Raw genomic sequence first — 13,272 nt, forward strand, 5'->3', positions numbered from 1 at the left:
TATTTTCAAAATAGAAGTCTTTGCATATCGAATGAAGCGAAGAAGGGAAGCCAGCTTTTTCTGACAAAGAATCTTAATGAGAGGCCAACTTTTACGTCTGACTTGCTATTTTTTCGAGCTGCATCCACGCGCAAGACAGATACTGGGCCGGATCGCAAGTGTCGTGTGCACAGGCTTCCATCGCTATAATATATGGCGTTCCTTTTTTATGTCACGCACGTGCAGCTGCGAATTAGAGATTATTGAGGGTCAATAAAGAAAAGTAACTACGCTCGCCGATCCAGGATTTAGGCCTAGCAGACAGGAGGTTCAAGAACACCAAGGTTAATTTAGATCGGAATCTGGAGTTGTGAGAACAGTCATGCAACATGATATGAGTTTACTTGTTGAAAGATAATGAGCCTTTCCGAGTTCCGAGATGGTTGGTTGGTTACGTCGTTCATTGGAGGCGCTGTTTTATGCGGCTACACCGGTAAGTAACAAAGCGCCTCCTCGAAACTCGTGCATTTCTTTTTGCATGACTTTTTGCAACAGCAGCGGTGTGGGTTCTCGCTGTCTCAAATTGGTGTGCGGCGTTGAACGTGACCGATATGAACGGCGTGCTCGCCACCGTGGCTCCGCAACTACGGCATTCTTCAGCCATTCCGCCAGCGGCGGCCGCTTTCCTGTGGGAGAGAGGAAAAAATGTGCTCCTGTAGCAAGCATTGGGGTTGACGTTCAAATGCTCCATGTAGCAACAAAATGAATCCACATTCCTACATTAGGGCATCTCTCAAAGCACCCGGGTTGCTTCGAAGTGTTATAGTGAATCAATGAAAAAAAAAGAAAAGAAGACGCGCTTAAGAATACCCATAATGCTTGAGGATTCAAACGAGGGCCAAACGCGCACTAGAACATGTCACCACGGTAACTACCATAATAAGCGCCATGCCTTTCTATGTAAGAGAACAATAATGCTGGTATTGGGTTGTCTGTAATCGTAACAAAGTTACAGGGCTGTGAATTTCATGCTTAAAATTTTCTGCGTTGTGCTATTTTCAGCATTTATTTTGTACGCGTTGAGTTCTAAATAAAAACTCTGCTACTAACTGTTGCTAGAGTACTACCTTTACTGAGAAAAAGTGGGAGACTTCGATTACCTGCTCTCATTATGAAGATACGAGGTGTTGAAGCTGATGCTGCCAATTTTTCGAAATTATCTTATTTTCGCCGTTTATTCAGTAATGTCTGATATCATAAGACAAAACTCTGCTGTTAACAGCTACTACAGCATCAATTTTACTGAGAAATAATTACAGAGCTGGGTTACCTGCACTCATTACATAGACATGGGGTTTTAATCCTGATGCTTCAATTTATAGAAATCACACCATTTTCTGCATTTTTCCCATAGTAACTTAGATTAAAAAACAACACTCTGCTGCTAACAGTTACTAGAGCATCAATTTTACCGAGAGTATATACAGGCTTGGGTTACCTGCACTCACTAAATATATATAGGGCAGTGAGCTAGATTTTTCGATATTTTTTTTATTTAATAATTTCCGCCAAATTTTCTATAGTAACGGACATCATAAAGGAAAGCTCTGCTGCTATGAGTTGCTAGAGCATCAATTTTACTGATCCAGAGTTGGGTTACCAGCATTCATTGCGAAGACATGCGTAAGTCAACTTGATGCTTCAATTTTGCGTGAACTTCAGAATTTTTTGAAAATAATTATGTGAAGGAACCGGAATCATAAAAGAAACCTCTGAAGCTCTAGCAGTTACCAAATGATCAATTTTACTGAGAAATACTGACAGAGTTGAGTTACCTGCATTCATTACATAGACATGAGGTTGTAATTGTGAAACTTCAACTTTACGATATCGCCCAATTTTCGGCATCTTTTTCTAGGAACACTGAAATGTTAAAATAAGAGCATGCTCCCATGGGTTACTCGAACTTCACTTTTACTAAGAAAATAAAGACATTTGTGAGGCATAGTTGCTCATGCCTGGTCGCGTATAGCAAGCACTGAACGCGCTGTAACTGCCCCAGACAAACGCGTTTCCACCTCTATTAAAGAAAAGGGACTGCAGGAACAACGCAAATGAACGTCTAAGTCGGCGAGAGTGGCTGCAGGAAGCTTCAGACAGCTGGGACCTTACTATTCAAATTTATTTGAAATCCGTCCTCATTATGCAACCGCTCAACGAATGTAATAAAAAATATTACGGTGAAAATAAAAGTGTTCAAGGTATAGTTGGGAGTAAAGGTTTGATAAGTGTGGGGCACTCTTGTTTCATTTTTTAACTCATCATCATCATCAGATTGTTTCTTTGTACATTGCAAGTCAAAGGCCTCTGCCAGCGATCTCCAATTACCCCTACCTTGCGCTGGCTCTAACAATTAATGCTGTTTAAATTGTGTAAACGGTTATTAGAGTACTGACACCCAATTTATAACTGTGTTACTACGCAGCATATTTGCTGAATTTTGTTAAACGTTGATACGTTAGTTTATAGCTTGTGTGAAATCACCGCATTGTTTACGCGAGTGTTACAAAAGTCCCATTTTTATATTTCAAAGCGGTGTATATCAGGGAGAATTCGTCTAATTTGTATGTCGTAACTGATGCAATGTAAAGTTGCTTACTTTTTAGCTGTGGTGTTAGTGTTGAAAAATTGAATCCTCAGTCTGATATTTAATTTTTTGTCGTCTTTCATTTTCCAGTTTAAGGCAACTTTTAATGACTAAATGAAAATTCTGCTCCTTCCAGCCCGTAGATATTACCAGCCGCTTTCAAAACTGAGAAATCTCGTCATACTCGGTACAGTGGAAGCCTAGCAAGGCAATTTTTTCTTTCACACTTATCTTTAGCTCTCCGAGAAGAGCTTAATATCATTCAAATTATTCGCTTTATTCACATGGGTTGTTTGCACCATGCACATAATTAAACGCACGCATAATTGCGCGCATAACTTAAACATAACGCAGAACAAACGCTGACATGCAATGTGGGACACGAAGTTTGTATGAACCCTCAAGGATGATAAGTTAGATTTCCGGATTCCCATGCAAGCAAGAAGAGATCAGGCTGCTTGTGACATTCGTGTTTAACATTCCAAGCCCACAACCTTTTCTGAGGTAACTGAACGTCGCACGCAGAAATCAAGAATACAAATACCTCAATGCGGTGTCTAACAAAAGCAGCTTATAGGCGGAGCAAGCATAGTTGTTGTTGTTTCCGATCAACTGTTTCTCCGTTGCCAAGGAAACCGGCCCGAGAAGACTGCAGCAACAGAAAATATCGCCCGTCTCCCCGCGGAAACGGGTGGTGTGATTCACTGCGCCCAAGTTCAGGTCTGCTTACCTCGTCATAAGCTCTCTGCCAGCAGTGAATGCGGGAATACAGTTTGTTACGTGAGTGTTTTAGGTCTTTTTCTTTCTTTTTTCTTTCAATACGAACCAGCTGTCAGCTCCTCGTACTATTCTCCACGGTGTCGACATGTGACGCGAAAGTGTTACCTGAAGTGACTCCGTGCACTTGATTTTGTGCAAACTACCGTCGTGAAAACACTGGCACCGCCGTGGTTCACTGTGGAAGACCGCTAGGACATCGTCCTTAGGATGAACGCACCAAAACCAGGAATGAATATTGGAACAACGCACTGCGCGTAATATGAACCGCCCACTTGATATCACTGACACTGCAGCGGCTGATTGAGTGAGCCGCTCGCCTGGTTCTAGTGAGAACCGCTTGTTCAGCAACGTCAGCACTAAGGGTGCAAATTCTCGCCGGTACCTTGCAATCGCACTTTCATTTACTTGAACTTCTCTTGCTGGCTTTCGCATCTTCGATGTTCCTTACTGGACATCATCACTGCCATGACTGTGTTATGGCAAAGCTCTGACTTTGACTCCTGTTACTGTGGGACCTGCCATTGGGTGAGTGTGCGAGCGCTGACTGTCCTTATTTCTCGCTCGTGATCTTCCTGCCTAGTGTTTCCTTTACAAATGCGTAGGGTAGCCAATTAGGCGCGACTCTGGTTGACCCCTTGTCGTTCGCTTTCATTTCTCTCTCTCATTGCTAACGCCGCCCATGCGTTGAACCGAGATGCGGACTAACGCGCTTGTGCCAGGTCGTTTTCTGACGCTTTCTGCTCACGTTGTGCTTCTGGTGACGCTGCTCTGGGTCTACGACGAGAACGTTCGGGCCTGCCTGCCCCGCGACTTCAGCGAGGCGCAGCATGCTGCCAAGAGCACCGAGATAATCGTGGGGCTCTCGCTGGGCCTGGTCTTGGCTGCGTTCGAGCTGGTCGGCTTCCTGACCGGCGTCTCCATGTTCTTCGCGTCGCAGGCGCTCATCTCGACGTCAGCTCACTGCGCGGCCACCGTCGCACTCGCCTACTTCGTCGTGGACCTGTGGAACTGCTCCGCCTACTGGTGGATATTCGTGTTCTGCAGCGTGCTGCCGGCGTTCGCCGAGCTCTGTGTGATCATAGGAGTCGTGTGGCTCAAGAAGGTTCCCTGAAACGGGTGTCCGTCTCCCTCGTGAATGCGCGGCTACGTGCATTTCTTTGTTTTTGCACCTAAGTGGTGGTCGCGAGTGCGCCGATATGTATACCTGTTTCCTCCGCGTACTTATTTTTCTCTCTCTCTCTTTTTTTTTTGCTGACTGGTACGTGCTTCGCGTAACAGGTTTTCATGTATGTCATTTATCACGAAGTCATGAAAGAGGATATGTTGTTCGGTTATTATATATATAGATTCATCTGTGTTCCGGCAAGCAGAGTGTACATATACAGGGCCCTCCATGACCTCCAGAAAAAGGCTCATGGCCCCGTTGGGAGTCATGATCCGCAATTTTAGGAGCACTGGGTCAGTTAGGGCTCGCTAAAGGACATGGTGTAGCCCAACCACACAACCATAATGAAAAGCAGTTGTGACGTACGTCTATGTTTCTTTCATTATAGTTGTACCTTTGTGCTACGTTATGTCCTTTAGCGTGAAGTAAGATTGCTCGCTACTTTGATATCATGTGACAAGTACAAGTACTTTTATCAGGCAACCGCTCAAGCGATTCGAATGAGTTTTATTGAATTAAGCGCAAAAAATAAAGAAATTTGGTTTGTATTAGACTAAGATTTTTTATGAGCGCTTGTATATTTTTATTTTATTTATTTGACACTGTCAACCCCGCTCTTGGGGTCATTACGTTACCTGTGCTAAAGCTCACCTTTCGCTGCATTATTTCATTAGGGTTCATCAGTGTGCATGTGTGCAGTGTGCATGTTTACATTCTGATAGTAGACTGCATCGCAGTCTCGTATGTGTTGCAGGCGCCTACGAGGCAAGGACGAATGAAAGATCAAGACACACGTAGCGCATACTTTCAAATGATTTCTGTCAACCTTGTGTCTTAGGCGCATTTACACGCCTGAAATGCTGGACCAACTTGCTCAACTAGGCGTGTTGACCAACCTCGTATGTGTGTTTGTGAGTGCGAATGTGTACGCACTCAGTGCGGGGCTACTTGCCTTCGCCTTTTATATCTATATGTTCGTGTGTGTACATGACTATGTGCTGTGGATATTTGGCCCTGGTACATTGTGTCTTTTCTTGCTACGCAAATGATATATGTATATTATATTCTTGTTGCTACTATGCGAAAAGTAGTAGGACTCACCATTATAGGGTGAATACATCTATTTATTTTATTTTCGCCTCAATAAAAAATTGTTCTTCGATTTTTTTACGACAGTTTCCGAAAGTCGAGCCTCTTTAGGGGCCTTAAAATCATTTTGTAGCTCTACAACTCGGCAATAATATCAAGTACAGTTCTGTAAACCACGTCTACTAGGAGACCTAGAGGGATGAAAATAATGTACAATATACTTCCGCCCATTCGACTCAGGTTAATTCGATTTTTCGGTTCATTCGATCACGACCAAAAGTCCCGGCCAGCGCGCATGCCTTTCTATGGGCCCTAACTTTCGCTATTTCCATCCTAAAGCTTGACTTCGCCGGATAATACGAACTCGACCAGTCGGCACGCACGTGCATGACCCGTGTGGTGACCCCAAAAGCGACCCCTTTAGTGTCAGCGTCTGACTCGGCGGAGCTTAGGGGACAGCGAATGCGTCGAACACGCGCCGTTTCCCGTCGAAAGCGCTTATTCTCGGCCTGCCTTATTATTAGATTAGTTGTGTTAAAATGTTGCACATAGATATTCTTATTTCCCCAACACCACGATTCGTTTCCAGCAGAGGAATTCTCTGCCGAAGAAAATGTTTTCGAGGCTCGATACCTACCTCCACTGCAAACAACCAGAAAGCACATTTAAGTCCAACAACAACACTCTGACGAAGGATTCACTCAGCCTCGTGTAGCAAAACATTTTTATTAAACACAATTTTCAGAAGTGACTAGCGCCGTCAACTATTTACAAACGCTGGCAAGGCTTTACGTACTGACGTAATGATTTGGTTCATTATTGTCTGCGCCAAAGCGCTGTCCATAAGACGAGAGCCCTTGTTTGTGAGGAATTGACATACAATCAGGACTAAAAAAAAAGCATTTGTCCTGAAGAAAGAAATGACGTCATAATGCCGTCCTCGTCGGAGCCAATGACTAGTCGTTGTAGATCCGCGCATTCATACGACTTACACGCGCAGAATTTTGATGAACTGAGTATTAAAGGACCACAACAATGGCAAGGTGCACTGCGATAATCAGCGCTATTCTGGACATTAACAATTTCCGCCATATTATCGGGTTCGCCATCTTCGAGTTCACGGTGCCTCTCTCACGCGGTAAGCTAAGGAAAAGAAAAAGAGAGTCAAAGCTGATGCGGTAATGCCCTCTCGGTAAAACATAACGACAACAAAGAATGTGCAGTGGCACCGAACACAAAATGATTAGCACCAGTGACCGGCAAAGGTAGTGGTGAAATTGCGACGCGCGGCGTTGCTGTGCAGACATGGGCAAACATGCGCACAAATATGCAAGGCTGCTGGGCTCCTCCCATGTTAGAAGTGTAGGGGTGGCCGGCGGGTACCCATAGACGACAGAGTTCGAGCGATTATCTACATCATGATCTTTTCATGGCCCGTTCCGTAGGCTGGTTAACAGCCAACCTTTCCAAGCCGCAACCGGATGCCGAAATACCCTCGAGTGCCAAGAGTTGGATCGGCCCAGTATCTTGCTATCAGCGTGTCATCAGCTGCAGCACCGCTTATCGCAGTTTTGCTACTCCAATCGCCGATCACTTGCAATACTTCTACGTTGCCTCAATCAATCCTACGATTGTTTGTTAGAACATTTAGCTTCTCTCCATGCTGAAGACAATAAAGTGTGCGTGAGGGGGACTGTGATATCGCAAAAGAGCAAACGACGAAAAATGTGCTTGCGATTCGATGTTATCAGGTACTCGATATGCAAGTGAAGCAAAATTGCTCTTCAAAGGAAGCGTTAGCTCCTGGTCAAGTCAAGGTTCCTCATGCAAATACAAGTCAAACGCAGAAGGGATCTCACTACGCAAGCGATAAACTAGATTTAATAAAATTTGTTACAAGTGAGATAAAGCTAATAAATATCGATCACCAAAAGCCGTTCTGATTGAGGGCCTCGACTGCCTTACCGAAAACGCCGGAAGTGGGTAGAACTCTGTAAGTGAAAAAAAAAATCCTATTAAAAACAGGCACCGAAATTCTCTAAACTGTATTTGAGAGTGTTTACTGCGGAGAAATGTATTAGTTCAGTGCTTAGAGGAAGTTTCATTGCTCATGTAATATTTTCAAATGTTCTACTACCTGATTTGTGATTTATTTCAGAGCGAGGTACAATAAAAATATATATTAGTGTACAATATAATTTACTCATAATATAAACTGTTGCAGTTCATAATGTTGTGGTAAACAAATCAATTGCTAGAAAATCGATGTTTCGTTTCTTCCCAACTTTTGTAAGAACATCGAAGGTCCTAGGGATGAACAAGAAATATCTTTCACTCCCCACTCCCCTCCCCACGTGTAGGGTAGCAAACTGGACTCAGTCTGGTTAACCTCCCTGCCTTTCCGTCTTCCCTTCTCTCTCTCTCTCTCTAGTTACAACAGTCGGCAAAATTAAACTTTTATTAGTGCAATAATGTTCATCAAGATTGCATCTATGATTGTCGGGTGAGAAAGCCTTTCTGCAATTTACGTGTATTTGAAGACGAAGGCCAACAGGCAAAGCGACCTTTGAGGAGCAAAGGAGCAACAAACGAAAACAACGGAACAAAAAATGGCGGCGATGATACGAAAGTCATGAACATTTTGAACAATGCCTTCGTTCACGACGCTGTTTCAGAACTTCTGCACAGGTGACCCATCGTTTATCCACACTCGCAGGACAGGGCAAGTATTTACACAAAAAGTTTTTACGATAGAACTCTGCGCTAGAACTCTTCGAGTTAGTCATCCGTTATATCGGACATGTTATCAGTGAAAATGGCCAGACAATGGCAAACAGCACTTGCACGTACAAAAATTGCGAACTCGGCTCCTGAACTGCTGCGCATGGTTCAAGAAAAAAGGAGCGCGTCGCTAAAATTACCTTGCGTTGCCTGATAACGTAGCTGGAAAAATCACGCAGGCAGAAATCGGCGACGGCGCTATTGCAGCTACATCGGCAAAGCCGGTAAGTGTAACCAAAGCACTCAAGAGAGGACGTTGGGACTTCCGAATTTTTTTCCGCTGTAATCGTTAAGAAATAACTTGCCCGGCTTAAATAATTCGAAATGTATATATACCATCGTTTGCAGCAAGGATGACAAAGAATGATTACTGCGCCACCAATGCTGTGAACTTGGGCATCGTACTCTGAATGCTAATCCGTTTTAAGCGATGCGATTAGCATATACGCACCTCTTAGCCAAATATCACAGGTGAGTGCGATCATAGCAACAAAGTCGTAGTCAATCATGTAAACGCGCAAAACCGAAGTAAGGTGCGAGCAGAGCGTTAGGCGCTTTACTTGGCGTTGTTGACCGCCCAGTGAATCGCACTGACGCGCACATTCCGACAGCCAGGTTACTCGAACTGCATGATGGTGCTATGGTTGACAAGCGTGTCATCGAAAGCGTGTGCTGCGATATTTTTAGCGAGTGATGGTCCGAGACATATATGCCATTAACAGCGTGAAACGCGTGTAAGCGCGCCCAACTTACGACCACATTATCATTCTGCAAAATTGTGCGTAAAAATCTCGCGTTATTTGCCAGAACTCGGGCAGTTGGCGAGGACATGAAGCGAAGTTAACGCGCACCCTCTTACGTAGATGAACTTGAGACAGCTACTGTTTCATCGACCCCTACTGCTACTGTTGAGCTGTGATCAACAACCGTGGAGGTGTTCCACAGCAGCAGTGTCAGCCGTGAAGCAGAATAGAAAAGTCACAGCCTAGGCGGCGTTTCAGTCGGAAACACTTAACACTTTCTGCACCCGGCATCCAGCTGAGCAGAGGCGCCCTTATAATCCGTCACTGCTCGTCTTCAGACTCGTCCACCTGAGCCACCACGCTCAAGTCGGTCGTCTCGGTCGGCGGGGGTAAGGTGTAGCTCTGCAGCTGCAACTCCAGCAGCTCGTCTTCGGCCGGCAGCGGCAGGAACGGCGGCCAGCTGCCCACTTGGGCGCTGAAGAACGACCCGGGCACGTCGTGGCAGCCGTAGTCGTAATAGTCCAGCTCAAAGCCGTCCTCGGTGCCGCTAGTGCTGAGCTCGGAGAGGGACGCGGCCAGCGCGAGGGCCGCGCCGTCCCTCGCGCGCGAGCCGCAGCTCGCAACGCGGTCCACGAGGCCGGGAGCCGCCGCTCGCCGGTTGGGGCAGCCCGAGCCTCGCCCCGAGGCCTCCAGGGACTCGACCGAGTCCTCGGCGCCGTCGCCTCTCGCCGCGATGAGGTACTTGAGCGGCCTCGGCTTGAGAGGAAGCCGCGGCGTGCACGTTTGGCTCTGCGGCTGCGGAGACACTGTGGCCACGGGCACCCGCTTCTTGAGCTGCGCGAAAGAGAAAACGAAGACGCGCGCATTGTTAGGATCGGGAAAGCTGGCATTCACCTGGTTTATACGCAGGAGACCTACGCGCGTTCCTCGGAGAGGTTTTTACAGCCGTGGAGCTCGGTTTGAAGACTGCGTCACCTTTCGCGGTGCAGTCACACTGCGAAATAAATTCACGCGCTTTACTAAATGAGCCAGGAGCTTCTCGTGTGACCGAGTGGGAAGAACTAAGAGACATCTCGGTCGACTAACTGAGTCTGCTATACGCTGGTTACCATCAGTCCATGAACGCGTCAACTACAGACAATTACCTTAATAGCAGCCCACTAACTTATTCTTCTTCAACAAGACCTAAATACAACCTCTTTTCATCGCAAAATTTTCCGTTGTCTGTGGGCCAAGCATGCTTAGTACTGGGACGTTTCAGCAAGACAGAAAGCTCTAAGGAGCCAACTCACCACCGGTGTAGAAGACACCGAAGCCGTGCACACGGAGCCGACCGACTTAAACAGGCACGCTTGCTCCATGTAATCCTCGGGGCTCTCGCCCGAATGCTTGAGCGGGAAGGCACCCGCGACGGGCACAGCTTCGTTCTCGTCCGGCGCGTCGTCTTCAGCGGACATCTCCGAGATGGAGGTGAGCGAGCCCGCGGCCAGGAGGCGCACCGTGGGCCGCGAGTCGATGCCGCCGTCCGAGCACAGCGAGTCCGAGACCAGGCTGCGCGCCTTACGCCGCCGCGTCAGGCAGCAGCGGCTCCGGTACGCGACCGCCAGCAGGGACACGGTCAGCACCACGGCGCAGCCCAGGAAGGCCAGCAGCGCGTGCACCGACGAATGGAACGGCGCCAGGCCGGAGCGGCGAGGGTACCGCGAGGCCACGCTGGCCGAGGTCGAGTCTGCGAGTGGATCACGCGTTATAGAAGTTACATTGTGCCCAAAATTCACAACGGGTTACCACGAGGTGCACGGCATCATGGGGAGGCTCCGGGATAATTTTGACATCCTGGCCGGATTCCTTACCGTGAAACCGAAGCACGGTAAACACGCGCGGCCTTGCATACCACCCCCATGAGAGTGCAGCGTCCGCGGCCGAACCCGCGACCTCATGCTCAATAGCGCGACACCATAGTCGCCGAACCACAGCGGCGGATAGTAATGGCACGTATCATGGTGAACATCGCCGTGATCACTTATTTCACGTACACTGCAGGACGACAAACATTGACCGATAGGCTCATGATAATGATGATGATCGTGATGCAATACACCACAATATTTACCCGAACAAGTCCCAGTAAGTTGCCGCGTAATTAACTGTCGAGTACCAAAGATCACACTTCGCAAAAGTGAGACTATGTCATTCGACAATATACGGCGCGGCGACATATACTCGCACCTTAACAACGCTCTTTAACGGCGGGTAAGTTTGTTCGCGAGTGAGATGGTTCGTTCAAGCGGCCCCTGGTCTGTTTACTTGTGTGCGCGCGTTGTTTTTGCGCTCTTCAAAGGTTTGAAATGGAGGGCCGACGATTTTAGCCACTCGACAGCAGATTGCAGAGCCAACGTCTAAAATAGACTGAAGTTGTGTAACACACCCTCACTAACATGCATGTTTTGTAACTACTATCAATCGTAGCGTAGTTCATTTCCCACACAAAAAAAAAATTCTCAGAATTAACTCTGGTGTCTACGGGAGGTGCAAGTTCGGCGGTTTCGCTAGCATGGGAATGAGGGGCCGTGAATTTGCCTTAACATCGTCCTTGTGGCTTCAAAGGGCTTTGTGACTTTTCAAATTGGTCGTTTTCAACAAAATATTGCATTGCAAGTAAAATTCGCACTTATTACGCATGTGAGCAGAGACTATTTGCGAACTTACAACTGATTTAGAAAACTATGATTACATAGAAATTTAGAAAGATAAAGGATATAATAAATAACGTCACGATAATGTTTGAAGCCACAAGCCCGGAGTTTAGAAAAATCCAGACGAGAACTGTCGTTCCCACGACAACTGAACGATTGCCAGCTAGTTACTTCTAGTTTTAAGTTTTTGCAAATTGACTCATAACATTCCAGAAAACTGTGCTTATAGGCGGGGAAATGCTTTGCGCACTGGTGCGTTCTAGGGTTACTGTATATGCTAATACAGTAACTCTAGTGCGTTCCTCAGGTGCGCGCCACCTTGTGGGTGCGTACATTCATTGGTAAAGATTATTTACCGATGCATGTCGCACCCACAACAATGAGGGCATCCGCTGACCGCTCCCTAATGCAAAGCGTTTCCCCGCTCACGCTGTAAATGCATCCTCGTCCTCTCGCACCACTTCGCGATGCTGCCGCTCGGCATTGCTCACAAAGTTAACAGATAAATAAATACACTAATAAAAAGGACCACCTGTATTCGCAAAACCCTTCTCAAGTAAGTGTATATGCCCGATGGCCGATTTTGGGTGCACGCCACTCAAAATAGTGAACGCCGTGATAGCGCGATTGGCCTCAGCGATGGCCAATCGCAGACATTTCTGCAAGTTTTGCGAGTATGGATCGAAGGACCGAATTCACAAAGGTTTCCTTTCGTAAGAAAATATTGACAGTGGTAGGCGCCTGTTTCTAAGAGGCACGCCAGCGCACAAAGTTGGTTACGAATACGGGTTGAGTTCATTTAAAATGTACCAATTGCAGGTTGTTTGGTCCGGAGTCTCACTGTTGTCGACAACGCGCTAATTACTCCTCCAGTGGGACGAGGCGACTCACTCGTTTCCCAGAAGGCAATGCTGAAGCTGGCCACAGCCTGGTGCGACGCGTTCCTAGTCGAGGACTGGGCGGCCACGTAGTCGATGCGGACTGGCCCCGACAGGGAGGTGGCCTCGAGCAGCGGCTGGGTGCCGCCTTCGGAAGGGACGGCGGCCAGGAGGACGCCCAGCGGGGACGTGCCATCGCGCACCGATATCTCGCCGGCGTCCAGCTCCACGTCCATCAACCTCACGGAGACCAGCCTGTGCCGCGAGAACGGCTTGAGCACCCACGACACGGAGCTGTCCACGCACGGCGTCGAGCTGGAGAAGCGCACGGTGGCACGCCGGATCACCGTCAGCGTGCAGCCGCAGATGCAGTAGGTCGACGGCAGCGGCGTGGTCGAGGTGGCGTTTTCTGCCGACGGCGTGGTGTCTGCCAAGGGAAGCCAGTATACTGAGGATCGTGCTATACACATGGCAACGATGCATTCTGAAAACGGCATGCGTAGCACGAACAACG

General features: G+C 47.4%; 2 protein-coding genes across 6 annotated transcripts in view; one reads left to right on the forward strand and one right to left on the reverse strand.

Annotated features, from left to right (window-relative positions):
- Nucleotides 1-3,945: 3,945 nt before the first annotated feature.
- On the forward strand, nt 3,946-4,517 carry LOC135919527 (transmembrane protein 107-like). Its single transcript, XM_065453409.1, has one exon. It carries the CDS (start codon nt 4,101-4,103, stop codon nt 4,515-4,517), a length of 417 nt encoding a protein of 138 aa, XP_065309481.1. The 5' UTR covers nt 3,946-4,100.
- Nucleotides 4,518-6,367: 1,850 nt separating this feature from the next.
- Nucleotides 6,368-13,272, reverse strand: part of gogo (golden goal) — a 127,917-nt gene continuing 121,012 nt past the window's right edge. For 4 of the 5 annotated variants that reach the window (XM_065453444.2, XM_065453446.1, XM_065453445.1 and 1 more), the window contains 3 exons: nt 12,772-13,185; nt 10,477-10,913; nt 6,368-10,018 (listed from right to left, as the gene is read on the reverse strand). In XM_065453444.2, the coding sequence (XP_065309516.1) occupies nt 9,506-10,018; nt 10,477-10,913; nt 12,772-13,185 (1,364 nt within the window). In that variant the 3' untranslated portion in view covers nt 6,368-9,505. The remainder of the gene's footprint in view (nt 10,019-10,476; nt 10,914-12,771; nt 13,186-13,272) is intronic. The other variant, XM_065453447.2, reaches the window with a different exon arrangement.

The sequence above is a fragment of the Dermacentor albipictus genome, chromosome 3 (assembly GCF_038994185.2).
Source record: "Dermacentor albipictus isolate Rhodes 1998 colony chromosome 3, USDA_Dalb.pri_finalv2, whole genome shotgun sequence".
NCBI lineage: Eukaryota > Metazoa > Arthropoda > Arachnida > Ixodida > Ixodidae > Dermacentor > Dermacentor albipictus.

Coding starts and splice junctions, on each gene's coding strand:
- LOC135919527 (XM_065453409.1), top strand. CDS start 4,101: ATGCGGACTAACGCGCTTGTGCCAGGTCGTTTTCTGACGCTTTCTGCT.